Source organism: Pleuronectes platessa, chromosome 7 (genome assembly GCF_947347685.1).
Source record: "Pleuronectes platessa chromosome 7, fPlePla1.1, whole genome shotgun sequence".
Classification (NCBI taxonomy): Eukaryota; Metazoa; Chordata; class Actinopteri; order Pleuronectiformes; family Pleuronectidae; genus Pleuronectes; species Pleuronectes platessa.
Genome location: NC_070632.1, coordinates 20,630,977 through 20,650,139, shown reverse-complemented (window position 1 = coordinate 20,650,139; position 19,163 = coordinate 20,630,977). Strand labels below are relative to the sequence as shown.

General features: G+C 39.6%; 1 protein-coding gene across 1 annotated transcript; it reads right to left on the bottom strand.

The window, feature by feature from the left end:
* Positions 1-7,764: 7,764 nt before the first annotated feature.
* rerglb (RERG/RAS-like b) lies at positions 7,765-17,410 on the bottom strand. Its single transcript, XM_053427336.1, has 5 exons — positions 17,223-17,410; positions 13,876-13,932; positions 13,428-13,501; positions 11,517-11,665; positions 7,765-10,586 (listed from the first exon to the last, which is right to left on the bottom strand). The coding sequence occupies exons 1-5, from the start codon at positions 17,272-17,274 to the stop codon at positions 10,301-10,303; spliced, it is 618 nt and encodes a 205-aa protein (XP_053283311.1). The 5' UTR covers positions 17,275-17,410; the 3' UTR covers positions 7,765-10,300.
* Positions 17,411-19,163: the final 1,753 nt, after the last annotated feature.

Genomic DNA, 19,163 nt, shown 5'->3' with positions numbered 1-19,163 from the left:
GATGTCTTGCTTACTGTAAATGATCTGGCAAAGAAGCGAAATGGAAAATCTGAGCTTGACAGGTCATTATTACAGTAAGCAAGGAAACTTCAGGATTAAACAGTCACAACCCAAGGTCCACATTTGGGGAGGAGCTTTGGACTGCTCAGCTGTCATGGAAAATAAAAGTCTAATTCAGGTAATAGAGGGAAACATGTATCTTAGAGGTAGCCACACGGGTATAACTGCACTATCAGCTTATTAAGGCTGAACTAAAGCACAGCAGTGCTTCAAGTTAAATGCTAACATCAGCATGCTAACCTGCTCACAATGATATACTGTTTATCAGGTTCACCTTCTAATTTTATTAGCCCTAAACACAGGCGGGGCTGATGGGAATTCCATTACTTGTGCATGTGTTTAATCCCAAATGAAACCAGAATGATACTTATTAGAGTGCCTACCTCCACCAAGACCCAACAGTCCCATAATGAAAACACATTTAAACTCACTAGATCCAACTCTTTTACTAGGATCTGCATCAAATGGAACAAGTTCTTTCTTGGGTCATATTACACCCTTTAAAATGTTTTCATGGAAAATGATTTTTTGTGTAATCCTAAGAAACAACAGTTGAAATGTGACTGACATCCTACGTCAGTCAAAATAACACTGGTTTTCTTCTTCTGCTCAGAAAAGAAACAGAGTGGTTTCAGCCACAAATTGCGCTGGTCTTCTAGAAGCCCTGTTCCCTCCTCGAAATTCAGCTGTTACTGTATGAGATGTGCTCCCTGTGACCAGGCCTCTTGTGGTTCTATGTCTGACAAACAGCCCTTCCACAAAACATCTTCTAAATTTGTCCCTGCCCTTTTCACACGGAGGACACGGCGGGCCAGGCGAGCCGCAGCAGATGGCCAAAAAGGCTTCCTATTTTCACAGGCTGCTAATTAGAGCCCTAACAACAGCTCACCTTTAATGTCAGCCCCAGACTGCTTTTAGCACAATTAGCCTAATGGGGGCTGAGCCTGTGAATAGACTGTAATGTTTAGTGCGCGCCAGCCGTTGCATGGGAGTTGATGTATGTCAAAGTAAAGGACAGGAGGGGTCTAATGCACCGCGGAGCCATCCATCACCACAGCCCATGGAGGACCAGACTGTAACCATGATAACCCAGAGATATTATTTAATTAGATGCATTAATAATTGAACTAATTAGCTCCCAAGTGCCTCGCAAATGAAGAGGGAACCTGGAGCTTCACTTGCACCTCATCAGCTGATTAATTAGTCTGTTGATCGTTAGCTGTCTTGACGGCCTACATGCGATCGGATGAGAGGGCGGATAATGAGGGAAGAGTCGGTCGATGGTGCTGGTTAATTAGTGTGACCTGATCCAGAGGCCATGTTAGAACAGTTGTTTATGCCACAACTTTTAATGAGGAGGATTTAGGGCCGGATGATCTATTTGAAAGCAGCCTGCCGTGTTGTTTATAGACCGGGCTCAGTACTGGCCTTGAAATCGCCCCCCCCCAATGAAAAATCATTATATTGCTCCAATAATCTATCTACTGGGACCAATAATATGTCCTTGGAGCTCAATATTAACTTTAAATAATGACCTTACCACACTTTGTACTGTTTTTATTCCCAAAGTTGCAGTGTAGAGACAAGCTCTATGAGTTTAAGAACCATTTAGGTTTAATCTATGGTTTTTGTAATATTCTTATGAGGCCTTCCAGTGTCTGGTGGGTCTAATATGTATATCAATTTACAGCTACTTTTATTTGTATACATGCTTTTATCTTCAGTGTGTCTGTAATATTCAGGACTTACGGTGTAGTGGTTCTACTCTATCTCATGGATCTACCATTTCAGCTTTGTAGTTTTTTTTCTTATTATCTTTCTTAAGATGTTTATACACAGAATTGTAGTAAAATTGGTTCACTGGTAATTCTTACAGTTTTGCCTCCAGGACAATAGTATAATTTATATTGACCCATGGCTGCTTTACTTCATGGCATCTCTCCTAATACTATTATATCACTAGAGCTTATAATACATAATTCAAATTTTAATACTAGTTGATTGATTATTATTTACTAGTTTGATTATGATTGATTAGTTTGATCATGATACCTGATAGGATTGACGGTCAGACATAAGAAGAAATCTGAAGACATTAACTTTAAAATATATTGATATGTCTTTAAAATTTTGATGAATGAATAAAAATGATTGATTGATTTTAGAAGAAAATAATATTTATAATTTATGTTAAGTTTCAGGCACACATGCATTTTTCAACATGGACTTTAAATTCAATTGTTGTTACTTTATGCATTCATTATGGGGTTTCTTTTTATGATGTGCTTATGGTTTTTCCATAATATTTAAGTGTATAATTTAACAGATGCATCATGTACACAGATCAGACTCTACATTATGACTCTAAATGGTTTTAATGCTGCTTTGAATCAAGAGACAGTCTCCATATGTAAAGACTTACCAAGCAAACTGACAGATCAAACCGCTTTCACATGTGAGTCTGTGTATGAGAGTGAGGCAGAAGGATGGCACTGGCTTGGATCATCAAGTAAGGTTTTGTTGTTTTTGTAGTTAAGGATATATATGATTAAGCAGAATGTTTCTGGCTTTCAGTTTAGGATAAGTCGTTTCATAACTTTACATCTGAATCAAAAAGATGCCTCTGAAGAGTTTGTCTGAACAATTTCAGAGCAGAGTATCTACTGTAAACACAGTTAACAGGGTTACAAGTCTGTTTTGATGATTTCCTGTCATCATCATTTACCTCAACATCTGCTGTGGCTTTACAGGCACCGAGAGGCTGTTCTGGATTCGCAATACAACAAAAAGAAAGAAGAAGAAACTGAAGTTTAACACAGCTGTAATCCAATAAAGACACCCACACCATTTTCTGACCATTGGCTTTAAAATGTGGGATCTCAGTGGAATTTTTGTTGAAAGATAGTTTTGTACCAGAAGAACATTTTATTCTCTAATGAGCCCTTTTTCAAAGTTTGAAGAGGAAACTTAGAGTGTTCAATAGTTTAATAGGGCTGTGTCTCTGCCTCAGTTGTGAATTTACGAGACACTTATTGTGTTATTTCCCAACAAGTAAATCTGAAGATTAAAATTACGACATCATCACATACATACAGCTTCTTACACTAAAGAGGGGTGACGTGGTTAAAATGCAATTAGCCTGGGCCTTTTGAAATGATGAATACAACTTGAACAGCTTTGACAAATATAAGTCCATTCTTCTGAGAGGAGTAGTTGAATCATTAAGCTTGGAAACAGAATTACTCATTACAGTCAGAGCTTTTTTTCTTTGAGATTTGCCAGTGCCAGTGAGCCAGGCTGCACAGTATCAGGATTCTGACGTACAGAGCCCAGTTTGAATAGACTGGAAAGTTCATCCAACAATAACAAAGACATCATTAGCTCAAAGTTCTGTGACAACTAATTACACAGTAATATGCACAAACAGGCCTAAATGGTTTAAGTGTTAGTTTGATGCCACAAACTGACACTAGTTTGTGACACTAGTTTATCTTCATTGTTAGGACAAGAAAATCAAGTGCCCACAATTTAAATAAAAATTTGTTAAAATGAAGAATATTAAAGTTTAGGTTTAGTTTAAGGTAAGGACAGTTTAACTATGATTAGAGTCTCAGGAAATCAATGTCAGTCAATGGAGATATGATGGCGTTATTGTGTGTGTGTGTGTGTGTGTGTGTGTGTGTGTGTGTGTGTGTGTGTGTGTGTGTGTGTGTGTGTGTGTGCGTGCGTTTGTGTGTGTGCGTGAGTGTGTCTGAGTTTGTTAAACACTGAAGTGGTTTGGTTAAGTGATTGGTCATGTTCATCGGGAGGAGGCCACAGACAAGGGCTCTTTTAAATGCTTCTCTCAAGACAGGAAAAGGTTTTCAACAACTCTATCGTTAAATTTGACCGTTTTTATTTAATCATAATTTTTCTTATTCACTGTGATAAGTTAAAATCAATGCACTGATTCAGCAACTGACAGCCAGAGCTTCAGAAAGCCTCCCTGTGAAATCCAGTGCTTATCCAGATTCACCTTATCCGCACAGTTTTGGCAGCATTACTGCAAGAAGACACCAAAATTTCCCGAATGAGCTCAGAGCAGCTCATTCAGAGCACTGCACCATATTTGGGATGACGGGAGGCTGCAAGACACACAAACAATTCGTATGAATCTTTTCACAATACATGAATAGAAAGAACATATACCTGCTGGATAGGAAGCCAGTGCAGCCAGGCCAGATTTAAACCAGAAGGAATGACACCAAATCTTACTCAGCTACACTCAGGAGTGTTCTGTCTGGTTTCACTTTTCTCAGAGGAATGCATCTCATTTTTCACAGGAGGTGGAAATGTCTCAGTTTAGAAACAAACGTACGTGTACAATGCATACGTCCGGCAAGCAATCACTGTGTGCACTCATGCAGCATAACCACAGTACACCATCAAAACAGTCCCCTCGACCCAGAATACAAGCTGGTGTTCAGACTGACTTAACTTGGTGTTATAGAGGGAAAGTACATGTTCCAGTTTGTATAATTACACCTATATTTCAGCCCATTTCAATTGGAGGCAAAATATTATCTTAATATACTGGTGAATACATTTTTAAGTAATATGTCAGTTGGAGACAGCACGGTAGATTGAACAATTTTAACCAGTGCTTCGGTTTTTTAATTTGTGGTTGTAGCCACAGAGAGGGAGGCCGAGCACCATCTGATGTTTCAGATTCCTCCTCCGACAAGGATCCCTTTCTGTGGAGGTTCAAGTCTCTGGAAGCCGCCCGATCCCCTGTCAGTCTGACTAAACTGCAGAGTTTTAGATTGGAATGGGGATGTGCTCACCAGCTGTGAGATTAAGGGGAACTGATCGATGGCCTTCCTGATTGGCTCTCGCCGCATCCCAGCAGCATCCAATCCCCTCGGTTCGGATGGTTGTCCTCGGTCGAGCCAAAACCAATTCTTCCTCTGCACAGGGGCCAAATAAGATCAGTGACCTGAAGCCACGAGGCCACGCTGGTGGGTTCCATCTCCATCAGTCTGCTCTCCTCATCTCTCAGGAACGATTGGGACAGAAAGATGAGAGTAGGGGATTGAGAGATGAGTTGATATGAAGAGGATTTTTCACCATAGCAGATTTACATTTTCCTTGTTTTATTTAATCTGAGTTTTCCTGACATCTCTGTTATTAAAGGCCAATGCGCCGCTCTCCTCAGAAATAACCTGTCAGTTAAACTCAATGTGTGGCACTGATGTCTTCTTCTGGAGATTTCCTGCTCAGTCTCTGTAGCTGGAGCTCTTTTTCCTTTTCTCTTCAGCCAGGCTTCTGCCAGCTAGTATATTTTTTCTGTTCAAAGCTAAATCTGTCGCTTCTGCTGATAAAATGAATTGCATGAAAAAAAAAGTGAAAGATTTTATGAAGAACTGCATCTCTGAAAATGTCGTGGCTCATAGGTTTCAAGACTAAAAAGTCTGGATAGCTCAACAAGAAAAACACATGCAAGATAAAACTGCACAGTTCTGTCAACTGAGATTGGCTCCAATGACCTTCAAAAGAATATGGATGGATGGACAGATGAATGGATGTTCTGCTGTACTCAATAATGCAGTATAATGTTTAACCAAGGAAAGTTTTTCCTCCTTCACAAGTGCCAAAATAACCCTTGCCACCTGTGCTGTGATGATGATGCTACGGCTGCTGCTGCTGCTGCTTTGATGATGATGATGATGATGATTTTTTGTTGTGTTTGTGCTGCAATAATGCCGATTTGGCACATGACCATGGAATAAGTTGTATACATTCATTGAAAAATCAAGCTTTCATATTAGAAATATACAACGGAAATAATGAACATGCTGCAGACATATCCCTCCCACAAATGATGAGAGGGTTAGGGTTAGGGTTAGAGAGAGGGAGAGGGAGTCACAATTAATAGACACTATTTATGTCTGACTGTAAAACCCAGATACATACTGTATGTCCCATGGCCTGTTGCCCGTATCAACCCACTCCTTTTTCTTGAAAACATTAATAAAAAATATTCTTTCAAGAGATTTCTGATTGAGATAGAAACTTCATGCCCTCACTGGATTTCTTCTGAAGCCTTCAGTCACATTTCATAGTTTCTATCAATAGTCATCATTCAACAAAATGACAACCAGCACCCACAGAAGATTTCGATAGAAATCCAATAAGAGGGTCTTGATTATGAATTCCCTTAAAAAAATATAATTTTGAATCTTGATGTTCATTCATAAATGTTTTGCAGAGGCAGGGTCCGATATTAGACCAGGTTTGCTCAGTTGTCTTTTGAAGCAGGTAATACTTCAACATAATAATAACTATCATATGTGCTTTTAGTATTGTTATGTGTTTTGTATAATATTTTAATCATTCTGTCTACAATGTTCCACGGCTTTCTTTCCAAGGTCTCCCTTTTTAAATTGATTACAACTTCCCTGGGAGGGAAATGAAGCAGCACAGAATAGCACTTCTTGAATACCGAGGAATGCCACAAATTGTCATTCAACGACCACAAACGTATATAAATTACTTTCAGTACTTACAGTGGGTGATACATTCAAAGAAAAACAAGTAGAGTGGTACTCACAGAGCACATTCCTCTGCCAAGGCCAAACAACTCCTACCAATGATTGTCTAGTTACCTTCGAGAGGGACGTCATGTGTTCAGTCTATTTGCTTGTTGTTTGATTGGTTTGTATGTAAGAGTCCATGAAAACTACTGAACACATTTCAAAGAAACTTTGTGGGAGGAGGTGTTATGGGTCTGAAAAATCCATAACATTGGGGAGTGGATTTAAATCAGGTGTCAGATCCAAGATTATTACTCTCTTTAATATTTTGTGATATGTGCAGAATTTTCATTGATTTCCCAGAGAATAATTCATGGATCTTGATGAAAAAAGGAGAGATGCATTTCTCAACACTCTCCAGCACCATCACCAAGAAAGATTCAATCTCTCTTGGAGGGATAGTACACATTATCTACTTACCACTATGACGATGGAGGGGGTGGGTGAAGTGTTTGAGTCCACAAAACACTTTTGGAGTCTCAACAGTAAAAAGCGTTGTAGGCATATTGAATACAATTGAAGTAACTGGAATTTGAATGACAAGGCTTACGGAGCCTTGGATGACACCACAGGAGCAGTATGGACACATTTTCAGTTTTTTCTGTTGTTGTTTCACGTCCTTTTTACTTTAATTGGATTTGGCTGCAACACTGTTCTCCCCTGAGACTCCAAAAGTGTTTTGATGAAGCAAAAACTTCACCAGCTCCTCCATTGGCATAGTGGTGAATAATAATAATTCTTCAGTGAACTATCCCTTTACTGTTGGTTTTCATTTCACTTCTATTTCATCTAAATCAGTAACTTACTCTCAAGCGAAATTACACATTGCCCCCTTTCCATGATTTGATGACTTTCATTAATCTCTAAAAATTAAATTGATTGTGTTTAATAGGTCAAGCCCCAAGAGCTGGAAATCACAAAAAGCAGTGCACATGATTATAATCTTTGAAAAACTGTGCTGCCCTCTAGTGGAAACCTTGAGAGTCCTTTATTTGATTTGGGGACAAAAGAAAATACTGATATTAATTGTGCATTTCTCACTTCTCCTGCCTCCTAACCGGCTATTTATAGCAGCTGCACACGAAAAAGACCTCCTCTCACGGTCATCTTATTATAGTGAAGCTCAGGCATCTCATTAGGCAATGTTTCACTTTAATTTCTTCTGGACCACCAATATCTTCACAGTATTTGCAAACAAACATTCACCAATAAATCACTCCATAAGTGTTTGAATCAGTTATTTTTCACCATGTGTGGTACATTCTTTCTCTACAGCATCATGGTGACATAACTGGATTTAAGAAGAACAACACAGGACTGAATCAGTTCATGCACTTAATTGGTATTTGTTAAAGTGGGTATTTATAAATCGTAAAAAAACACGTAAAATAATGATTACGATTAAATGGTGATATAATTCATTGCACTGGTGAATACATGTAAATTATGTATTTAGTTTTGGCTATGTGAGCATTCAGAGAGGGAGATATGATAACAACACAAACAAGCTGCACAAGGGCCACTGACCCATGGGTCCCAAAAGCTGCAGATTCAAGCCTTATAATTCCTGCATTTGATTTAACTAATCATATACTTGTTGTAAATGTGTAGCACTAAAGTAAAATGTCCACTATCATAGGTCGTCCTTCATCCATACAAAAATTGCAAGCTGAAGCCAACAATTACCTTCAGTATCAATACATCTATTAAGGAAATACATATTTTACTGATACACTGATTGATTGTTTGAAAATTCTGGGTAAAGCTCTGTTAAAGGTTGCCACTTGATTTTCTGATAAATACCCAGGTCTGAAACGAACACTCTGCCTCATCATAGCCTCCTCTTCACTCTATTTTTTCTTAAATTGCGAGTCACCGTTCTGTTTCATCCTGATGCCGCTATTTGTCCTTTCCCAAGCATTTCTATCTGACTCCTAACCCCTGGCCCGTCATCATGTCCCACATGGCTCCCTTCATCACCCCCGTGCTTTTCATCTCCCTGCTCTGCGATGCAAGCCTCTATCATGGCACCAGGCACCCCCATGCTTGCTCTACTGGTCTCTAACCTCAGCCCCAGCCCCATAATATTCATCTCCATTTTCAGTAAATAATCCTTTAATCTGTAATTTCTAGCCTGTGTCTGTACCTGGATTCACTATATTTAAGACGCCCCACTTATCAGTCAAGTGACTGATCCCTTGATTCATTTATCTTTTCTCTTATAGAATACAAGCAGTTGTCTGGGTAACTCAAATTAAATTAAAATTAAATTAAATTAGATTATTTTATAGCTCATATTCACAAATCACAGTTTGTTTCATGGAGTTTAACAAGGTGCACCATCCTCTGCCCTTAAGCATCGACAGGAGTGAGGATAAGCTACGAGAAAAAAACTATTATGGGGGAAACAATGAAACTGCTTTGTTCTGGGGGGATCAACCCGTCGGAGATAAAACGTGGGACGTTCTACTTAAAGAATAGTAATCAACTATAAAATATGACTGCCCTTCAAAAATGTGCATTTTTTTGAAAATATATATGTATAATGTTCATGAAAGTTTCAGTGAAATGCATTAAAAAAGACTTTTTCCCTCATCATGAATAAAACTTGGGCATCTTGCTGCCCAAACTGACAAAAGCAGTTTGAACAGTTGTCGGCACAGCTGCAGGACACAGCTGCAGTGAGATGCTTAAAGCAAGGTCTAAATGTGACGTGTCGACATGTTCAGTCAGCGTGATGCGGCAGTATAACACACTGTGAGCACACAGGCGAGGGGGGGCTGTGGCTCATCAGTGGCTCATTAGCATCTGCTTTTATAATGTGTCTCAAGAGGAACAGAGGAAATGTCTGAAGAGTTTGCTACAGGTTTAACGTGAGAAAGTCACAGACATAAAGAAGCCAGAGATTATAAGTGGAGAGCAGCCGTCTATCTTCATGGGTTGTTTTGTTGGTTGGTTTGATTGTAGGCAAGAAACTTGGTGGAAGGGTTAGGGTTAGGGTTAGGATTTTTTCACTTTTTTTTCACTTAACTGGCTGGCGTTGTTCAAAAGTTTTGTTGATTTCCGAGGTAATAATCCATGAATCTTGCTGGAAAAAATCTGATATGTTTAGGGAACTGCTAATCATGACTGTGTATAATTTGGCGCAGATCAAAACTAAAAACAAGATCTAGTGAGCTTAAATGTGGTGTATGAGGACACTGTTGGGTCCCGAAATTCTAGTTTTGGATGTATTCTTACATTATGAATAGGAAAGTGTTTGTTTTGTTTCACTGCTGTATGTCCATTTAATCATCATGTGAGTCCATCTTAGGGTCCCATCCCTCAGGTTGGCGCCCACTGCCCTATTCAGTAATGACCTTCTTTGTTTTGATCACAACAGTACAACATTAGTCCCTTCTTTTATCCCAACTTAATAACAAGTTACACTTGTGTGTACAATACATTTTCTTGAAGTTTTGTCAGTGGCAGTCCCAACGCCATCCAAACCTTCCCACCAACCATCCATGTTGCTTACTGAACACAATGTTGGGGTCTAACCACTGTGTCTATACTCGACAGGTTTCCCACAGAGTACATAACCCCTTGGTTGGTTCCCTTTATCATGGATCGACACACACAACCTTCCCGTCCTTCCAGCTGATGATCCACAGGCTTCACTGGAGCCATCACACCGACTTCCTCCTCTTGCCAAACACGTTGTTGATGAGTTTGGCCATAGACTTGGAGCCGCTGTAACGTCGCCGGTCCGCTCTGTACTTCAGGTGCTCCATCACCTGTCGGATGAGCTGTGTGAAGAGGTTGGCGATGTCCTGGTAGCTCTCGGCCGCCGACACCTCCTGGAAGTAACAGTGGTTCTCCTGCGCCAGGCCGCGGCCCTCGTCCTCAAGTACCTGCCTGGCGTGGCACAGGTCCTGCTTGTTACCCACCAGACACACAGGAACCTCCATCTCCCTGAAACAGAGACAAATGAGTCGACGTATAAGGAAATGTGAAGTAAGAGACATATATATGTATAATACTGAATTACAACATTTAGGTAGTAAATTCTTTCTCACATAATGGTGGAAAAATATAAATAAAAAGCAATAGATCCACATAATGTATATTTACTATTATTTAACTATTATTTTTAATTTTTATTCTTTACTTCTTTAAATGTATATCCGTGTTTTACTGCTCAACAATAAAAATAACAGACCAATACATTTTTCTTCTGTTCTCCTCCCTCAGTTTATCATTGACCATAACTGGCTTTAATAGCCTCCTTTCTGTGCTATTCTCTAATTATAAATGCTATATACTCTTTCTTCCTCTTAAAACACTACTTGTTTACTACCTTCACTTATGTCCTGGTTTGCTGCGAGTCCCTCATTCATCTCCATGAATCCTTTATCAGTTTGTCTGAGCTGGTCAGCACTCCCAGCATTCCTCAAACTCAAAACTGCATGAGGATCCCCATTAAAGGGAAAGTAGGGCACCCATACCATTGTTCTGTTTTCCTATGGTGTCTACAGTGTTCCTGTCTGGGGCTTGAATACATTGCATTTCTTGTTAAATTAAAGAAGATAAACGGACAATCATCACATGTAAACAATTTGAAAATGAAGACCAACACTTTTCTAGCATTTTTTAAGGTTTTAACCCAAATCTGAACATTTTAAGCCCAATTTGGCACCAATGTCACTGGCAAATTTGAGGAACTCCTTGTATAAACTATCAGGCCTCAGTGGGGGACACAGCTCAAGTTCGCCTGCAGTGTCAGAGCATCCCCACCCTTACTGGAAAGCACTCTGATCCACAATGTTTCAACTTTCTAAGACCAAGCAGTAGAATGGTTTGAATCACCCGATAGTAACATACAGTCACTGGGCTGTTACTGACCCCTTGCAGTGGTCGACTCTATCTTCCCGAATCTGCCGCAGGATGTCCTTGGCGTCGATGAAGGAAGTGCGATCATTGATGTTGTAGACCACCACAAAGCCGTCTGCCCAGTCCACCGGCTCCTCCAGAATACACCTGGCCTCCGAGCTCTGCAAAGGACAACACATTCTCTTACTCTGGAATCACACTGAACAGAGGGGTTTTTCTTAATCATCCTTCACTCATCGGTGTAAATCAGGTTTTACAAGATATTAGAAAAACGTGTTCAGAGTACGACAAACTACAGCCTTCAAAATGACCACAACACTGAATCAACACATCTCTGCAACTGTACTCTGGGAATGAGAGGGGGATTTGTTTCAGGCCTGTTGTATAAGACTGCATTAGCTTTACATATTTCAAGAAAGAAATGATTCAGAATGTAATGAGTTCTTCCCTGACACATACCACATCATTCCACTAAGTCACATGGCAATCCCTGGATACGTTTTTTGCATAATCCTGCTAAATAGACAAAACAAAACGATTACCTCAGTGGCGCCGGTAATCAAATTATAACAAAAATATGCAATGACAATGTACACAAGTGATAGACTAATTAGACATTATAAACTAACCACTGTAAGATTTACATGGTGATGTGGAGTTCATGCAAACAGAGGAAGAGTCCACATGGTTCCTGGTGAAAGCAAAATCAATGTCTGTGGACACTTCTGGTGACCTTGAGGTGGAGTAAACAGGACAAGAGGCTCAAAGACATGTCTGAGCCCTCAAACAGGGATTCCTGCGCTGGACTGTAAAAACCCACTCATCCCTCCATCTTAATTGACTCTATACTTCCTTTATGCGGTCCAGGTCAGAAGGGCAGGACTCTGACTCCTTGTTACAGTGAGTTTCACCGGCAGGGACAATGATCAGCTCTTGTCCTGCTGAGCCTTGGGGTATTTCAATAAAATACTAGCTCCAGAGTAAAAAGCCTCTCAGGTCTTTTGTCTGGTCCAAGGAGGAGTGAGCAGGTTACAAGGCTCTTTTCTTCAAAGGAACGACCACTGGTGCACGTTGCCTCAGGATACTCCCATAAACCCTCTGGATTCACAACTTCAAGTGTTGCTTTAGTCGCACACGTGCCGGGCCAACGTAAACACCTGACCACGATTCAGTCAAGGTCACATTCATGTGCTGCAGCTTCTCCAGCAAGCTGAAAACCAGCCAGTGTTTTATTATGGCTATGTGAAATCCTGAAATTATTATGTTTCCACTACAGCTGAATGGATTCTGGAAATACCGCCTGACTTGGAGTGTATAAACTCCTGGCCCTGAGAGCTCAACGCACAACAATAAAACAAAACACGTGCAAATAGACACACCACATGCAAATGGAGAAAACGTTTCACAAAACATGAGCGGTAAATACAAAATGCACTGCAAATACTCACAACAACTATCAATTCACGCAACTTAACTAAATACTCACAATATAATAATACTCACATCATTACAATACTCACAATGTAACCAAATACTCTTAACACTATGAAATACTCACAACAAATCCAAATTCAACCCAACTAAATACTCACAACAACACAACTAAATTCTCACAACGCAACAAATACTCACAACACACCCCAAAACTCACAACAAAACCAAGTACTCACAACATGACCATATACTCACAACACAAACGAATACTTACTACAGCCCTAAATACAACATGAACAAATACTCACAACACAAAAAATCCCAAACACAAATTCAGGAGAAAACCAAGGAACTCAAAACAGGAACGTTTTTAGAGCCACTGCAGTTCTGCTCTTCTAATAAAAAGTTCGAAAACGTTTAATTGTGATGAACTATCTGAATGTTTGTCTGGGTTCGAGCCTCATGGGATGGGTTGAAGATGTGTTGTACCTGAGAGCAGGGGTCAAAGACTTCCAGGTTCAGCTGCCTGCCATCAATGGAGAGCCTCTTATGGTACAGGGAATCTGTGATGGGGATGGAAACTGTCAAACATATAGTAACAATTATCGTAATAATTATAATAACAAAGAGTTGTTTCATGTCGCAATTCCACAAGAATCAAAATAATCTCTGTGGTTTGTATTTGATCAGTGTATGAAAGAACTCTGAGAAGTGCTTGTATTGGAATTTGTGTCCTTGGATGAGGTTCGAAATGATGCCATGAAGGTATCCCTGACTCTAAAAGGAATAGTTTGACATTTTTGGACATATTCCACATAATTTGGGTATTTTCATTTAAGCCCGATAATGCTCAAGTGAATTTTAGATAAACTCTGTTCTCCAGGTCCAACAACACCACTCATCAATGAACCGTTTAGTCAAATCTGGAAACACTTACTGGTGTCCGAGGCATATTCGCCGATGAAGCGCCGGGTCAGGAAGCGCACAAGGACAGCTGCAGGAAATGATGGAAAAGAAAAACCACAAAATGAACCATGGCATCATCACACTCTCAATCCTCACAGGTGGCGGTAGCAACAGACACAACATGGTGCCAACAACTGTAGCCTCACAGAAAAGTAATGCATAGCTTAGCTGGAACCTCAGTGAGCATATGTGGCAAACTGAAAGGTTGTATTTCCCCCCCCCTCTGCTTCGCCTCCAGACAACTGCCCTGACAAACGATGGTCTCGGCCACTTTTGGTCCCACAGACGATCAGTTTCAATTAAAGGCTGGAGTTCCACTTGCTGAACTCCGAAGTGCATGTGGCGGATGGTGGACCCGGCCCTCTGGAGAGATTATACAGAGGTTAAACTTGGGGAAATTCAAATGTGGATATGGCGCAACACATTAACCATGCATGTACGCGGTAAAACAACACATAAAGACACAGTAGGGATTCCTTTTGAGCCGCCTTCATACTGGATCATCCGGTTTTATACAGAGGAAATTTAGAGATTCTCATTCACACTTTAATTCCCCCTTCTTTGGACTACTGCAATTCTCTCCTTACCTGCCTGAGCCAACAGACTCTGCATAAGTCTCACTTCATTCAAGTCCCCTCACTAAAAGAGAACAAATTTATATTACTGATGACTTTTATCATTTTACAACGTTTAAACTTTTCTTGTTTTCAGTCTCTTCTCATCTGTATCGGTAACCGTGCTCTAATTCTGTGTGATCTTCAAATTGCTTTTTTATGTATTCTTATTGTTTCCTATTGTTTGCCTTCAACTTGTTATTTTTAACTTATAAAGATCCTTGTTACTGTGGAATGATTCTATATAAATGCAGTTTATTATCATTATTTTAAGTAGTGGTGGTAATAGTAGTAGTATTTGTATTATTATTAGTGTTATTAGTAGTATTGTTATTAGTATTAGTATTAATATGATCAACTGATGTATTTGAAAGCAACAGGCAGAGGATCAGGGAGCAGAAAAACATGACGCACACACAGCGCCCAGAGGTCAACGCATCACCACAGTAACAGCTCTGCTTCACTGCCAGGATGTGAGGATGGAGACGTCCCATTGTTTTATGAAGCTGTTAGAGCCGAGCAGTCTTAAATCACAGTGACTGAACACTGATATATGCCACAGCACCGCGCACAGCACCCCCTCAGCGACTTACAGTGAAGGAGTGCTCACATTAACCGTCACAGGTCCTGTAAAATAAGCTGGGGGACGCCTGGGAGGTTGTTTGAACAATAAATACTGTTCCAGGACAGGTGATTGTGTTTTCATTGTTTGTTCTTCTGTCTGTTTGCAGGACAACGCACAAAGTGCCGAGCCATTTTTCCTGCAACTTGTCAGTTAAAGGGTTGATCTATGTAACTACAACATAAACAAAACCACAGGCAGTTTATTTTAGATCTCCTACAGCAGACTGATTTGTTTTATATACAGATGCATCGAATTTTCCATTCTCCAACGATGAAATCAGCTGTGTCAGATGAGTTTGAATATAACAGAGGAAGAGATTCTCTGGAGGCACAAATGAGCTCATTATTTCAATTAATGAAGCCAATAAACCATAGTTTCCAAGTGGTTATGCAAAAACAAAAACCAAAGCTCAGTGAAAAGAAGCGGTGGAGTTTGTCACTACATGAAAAATGTAACCCTCAACCGTTTGCGATGTCCAGGCAATAAAAGGAGTGGATGCTCTTAATGGAGTGGTAATAAGTCAAACCTTTTTTCTTTGTCACAATCAACTTTTGTTTTTATGGGGAGATCTAGAATTTGCAGTTAGATATAAAACATTTAAAAGATTCATGTCTCTCTAAAACCAAGTTAATCTAAAGAACTGTCCTTTGAGAGTGGTAGGAGAAGATATAGTAACTTCTGGTGTTTTCCAGTGTATGAGCAATATCAACATGGTTCTGACTTGGAAGTTACATTTATTTATTTCTGCATTATCTTTATTATGAATCTGAATTGATTAGTTGATTCATTGTTTATGTGATTGACAGAAAAATAATCTGTAATAGTTTCACTCATCAATCAGGCAAAAATACTGACAATATGACACATTGTGTTCCAGCTTCACAGAGTTGGAGACTTTGCTGCCACGCTGTCATATCATATTTAAACTTTTAAACAATACATTTGAAGATGTCACTTTCACCTCTCAGAAGTGATTGTCATTTATTTTTGGACCACAAAATGAATCAGTTGATCAAAAATAATATTCACCAGATCAGTTGGTAGTGAAAATAGTCAAGTTGTCCTCAGTAAATTAAGCATATATCATAAGTTATGTTATGTGGCGCCAGCACTTTAAATCCCCGATGACAACCTGCCCAGCTGCTCTCTTGTTATGTTTTTATTTTTATTTATATGTCACATACATAATGTGTCTTATGTTGCTTTAAGATGTGACCTGCACCCTGATCTGTGGAGAACAGCATTTCACTGTATGCTGTAACGTGTATTATGGAAGTGACAAATAAAGCTGAATCTGAATCATAACAAACACAGTTTTGTCTGAATCATTTATAGTAAGACTCTGAACTTAAGCTGTTTTCTCGTCTGTTTATCTTATTCTAACACACACTGTGAAAACAGAGCATATCTGACCTTCAGTTTCAGTTCAACACAAATTATCTGAATGTCAGGTAGAGTTTAAATAATTAGTTGAATGATTGAATAGCTGATAAAAAGGCAAATGTTCTCTAACATTCTCTGATCACAGCTTCTCCAATGAGCAATTTGTTATCTTATTAAAATTAAATATTTTTTGCATTCTGAAGTTGATTAAACGATTAGACAAAAAATATTTACATTTACAATGTATGAAACCTCATGAAACTAATTAAGATTGGTCAATAATTATTGACCAATCTTAATTAGTTTCATGACTGTAACCTTCTATCAAAGAAGAGTATCCTGTAAATTTAAGATGATTTCGAATTAATGCAAATGATTTGAGGAAAACAAAACTTTCCTCTTTAAACCCGCTGAAGACATTATCTTAAACTTACTCAACCCACATTTTGTAAATCCTGCTAATTTACTGCAGGTTTACTAATTCCACTTTCTTTTAATCAAACAAATAGGTAAAAGCCTAAAAAAATATATATATATTGTACTGTATAAAACACTTTCCAAGACAAGAATAACATTTGGAAAACACCACTGACTGCACGGCAAAGAAAGTAAACTGCATCCTTTGTACAATCTGGGGTTCCTCAGCTATTTATTTTCTTTAGCTGTTTGGAATAAGAACCACTTGCAGCCGCTCACCTGATTTCCCAGCCCCCTGGCTTCCCAGCAGGGCCAGCTTGATGTCGTTCATGCCTGCGCTCTGTCAGGTCCTCAGCTGGCTCTCTGGCTCTCTGGCTCTGTGTTGTGTCTGGTATCTGGGTTAGAACACTAAGCGCTCCCTACAGTCCAGGCTGGATGGGAGTGCAGGACGGCCCCCCTCTCCTCCTCTTCAAAGGGCTGTTTCACATTTTAAAGCCAGAGGAAGGAGGGAGGAGGAAGAGGAGGAGGTGGGAGAAACAAGCGCTCTGACTGTGTGCCAAGCGCTCTCTCTCTCTTACTCTGTCTCACACCTCTCTTGTCTCTGTTTTCTCTCCCACATCTGCACTGAACATACTGAATATAACCCTTCCTATTTTTCACCCCTTAATCCAACTTTTTTCCCTCCTTTATTCACTCTCTTGTGCCTCTTTATCACTCTTTTCAGCTTGCTTCCACCCGAGGTTACTAAGAGGTCATGAGTGACTGAACCTATTGTGCTGTTCAAGCTGTAACACTGTAACTATGGACATTTACAGAGTAAAACTATGGAGGCCCATTACTTACAGGAAAAGAGAACAATAAACAATAAACTGACTTTTGGAATGGCAAATATGGGAAAAAAATATGGTGAGTCTAAATCATGTGAGAAAATTAATATGTCTTAAACGTCTACAGTGACTCAAGGCTGGTATTAACTTTATAAACAGTCAGTCACACCTGTCGCCTAAACCTAAACCCCAGTCCAGACTTCCATAAAATGTGTTTTTCATCCAGGTGATTTAAAATTAACTGGATCTTTCTTTCCTCGGGTGGTGGAGGGCTAGTCGACCTCTCTGTAATTAGAGCTAGTAACTTCCTGCTGATCTCAGTGATGAAAATGTTTTTGCTTCGAGGAAAGTCAATTGAGTCGTAATTGGTCAATGTGTTTTCATGAAGCCAAGGCAGTGATACGATGGGGGAAAAATGTTGATGTCTTCAGCTACGCACTCTATCAAGCGAACGGTCACAATTCACCAGGCTGAAGCAATATAGTGAAGTCAAGGCACAGTGTAAAAGCAAAAGCGTGAGAAGGCCAGCAATAAAAAAAAAAAAGCTGATTAGAGCATCAGTCATACTCCTGACATCATACTGAGTCGACTCAGACGAGCAATCCATCTCCTTCAGTTTCAGCCACCACACAAAATGTGGCACATACAACCGATAAATCATCCTGCAGTAGCTTCAATTTCACAGACACTAAAGTCAGCCAATAAAATAACAAATATTTTTTAAACTGCAACCAGGTTTTTGTCCCTCCCGTGTTCTCATCCTGAGCATTTGGGCCCTTTTCCAAACTGGATTCATTTGATCTTGGATCTGTTTGCGTGCAAAGCCAACGACCTTCCTGCAAACAAAAGTCTTCGATTTTAACCCCCCCCCCCCCCCCCCCCGAGCATGGTTTGGCTGCACGTGTCCTGATGGTAATTATAACCATTTTTGAGTATTCACATAGTTTCTTTGTAATCATAATGGTTGGATTAAAAAACAAAACTAAAGATTTTATTTGATTCAATTACCATGTCCTAATCCTTTTTAAAGAAAACACATGTAAACAAGGCTTTATGAGTTTGGACACACATCTAAAACATGTTAGTCAATGCATCAGAAGCATGTCAGCCAATTTAGGAGAGACAAATGTTTCCATCTCCTTTTATGGTGTGTTTTTCTTCTGTTGACTTTAGGATTAAGAGATTGGGACCTTTACATACAAAAATATAAGCAGCCACGATGAAATGAAATCAACCTGACCACAACGTGTGCGTCCAAATGCCTTTACAATGCACGACACGGCACGGCTTTTGTAATGTTTACCAAATTATACCCTTTCCATTCAGAGATGTTTAGATATCCTATAGCCTGCAAATGAGTTTGCATGAGGTACAAATAATTGGTACCAGATAA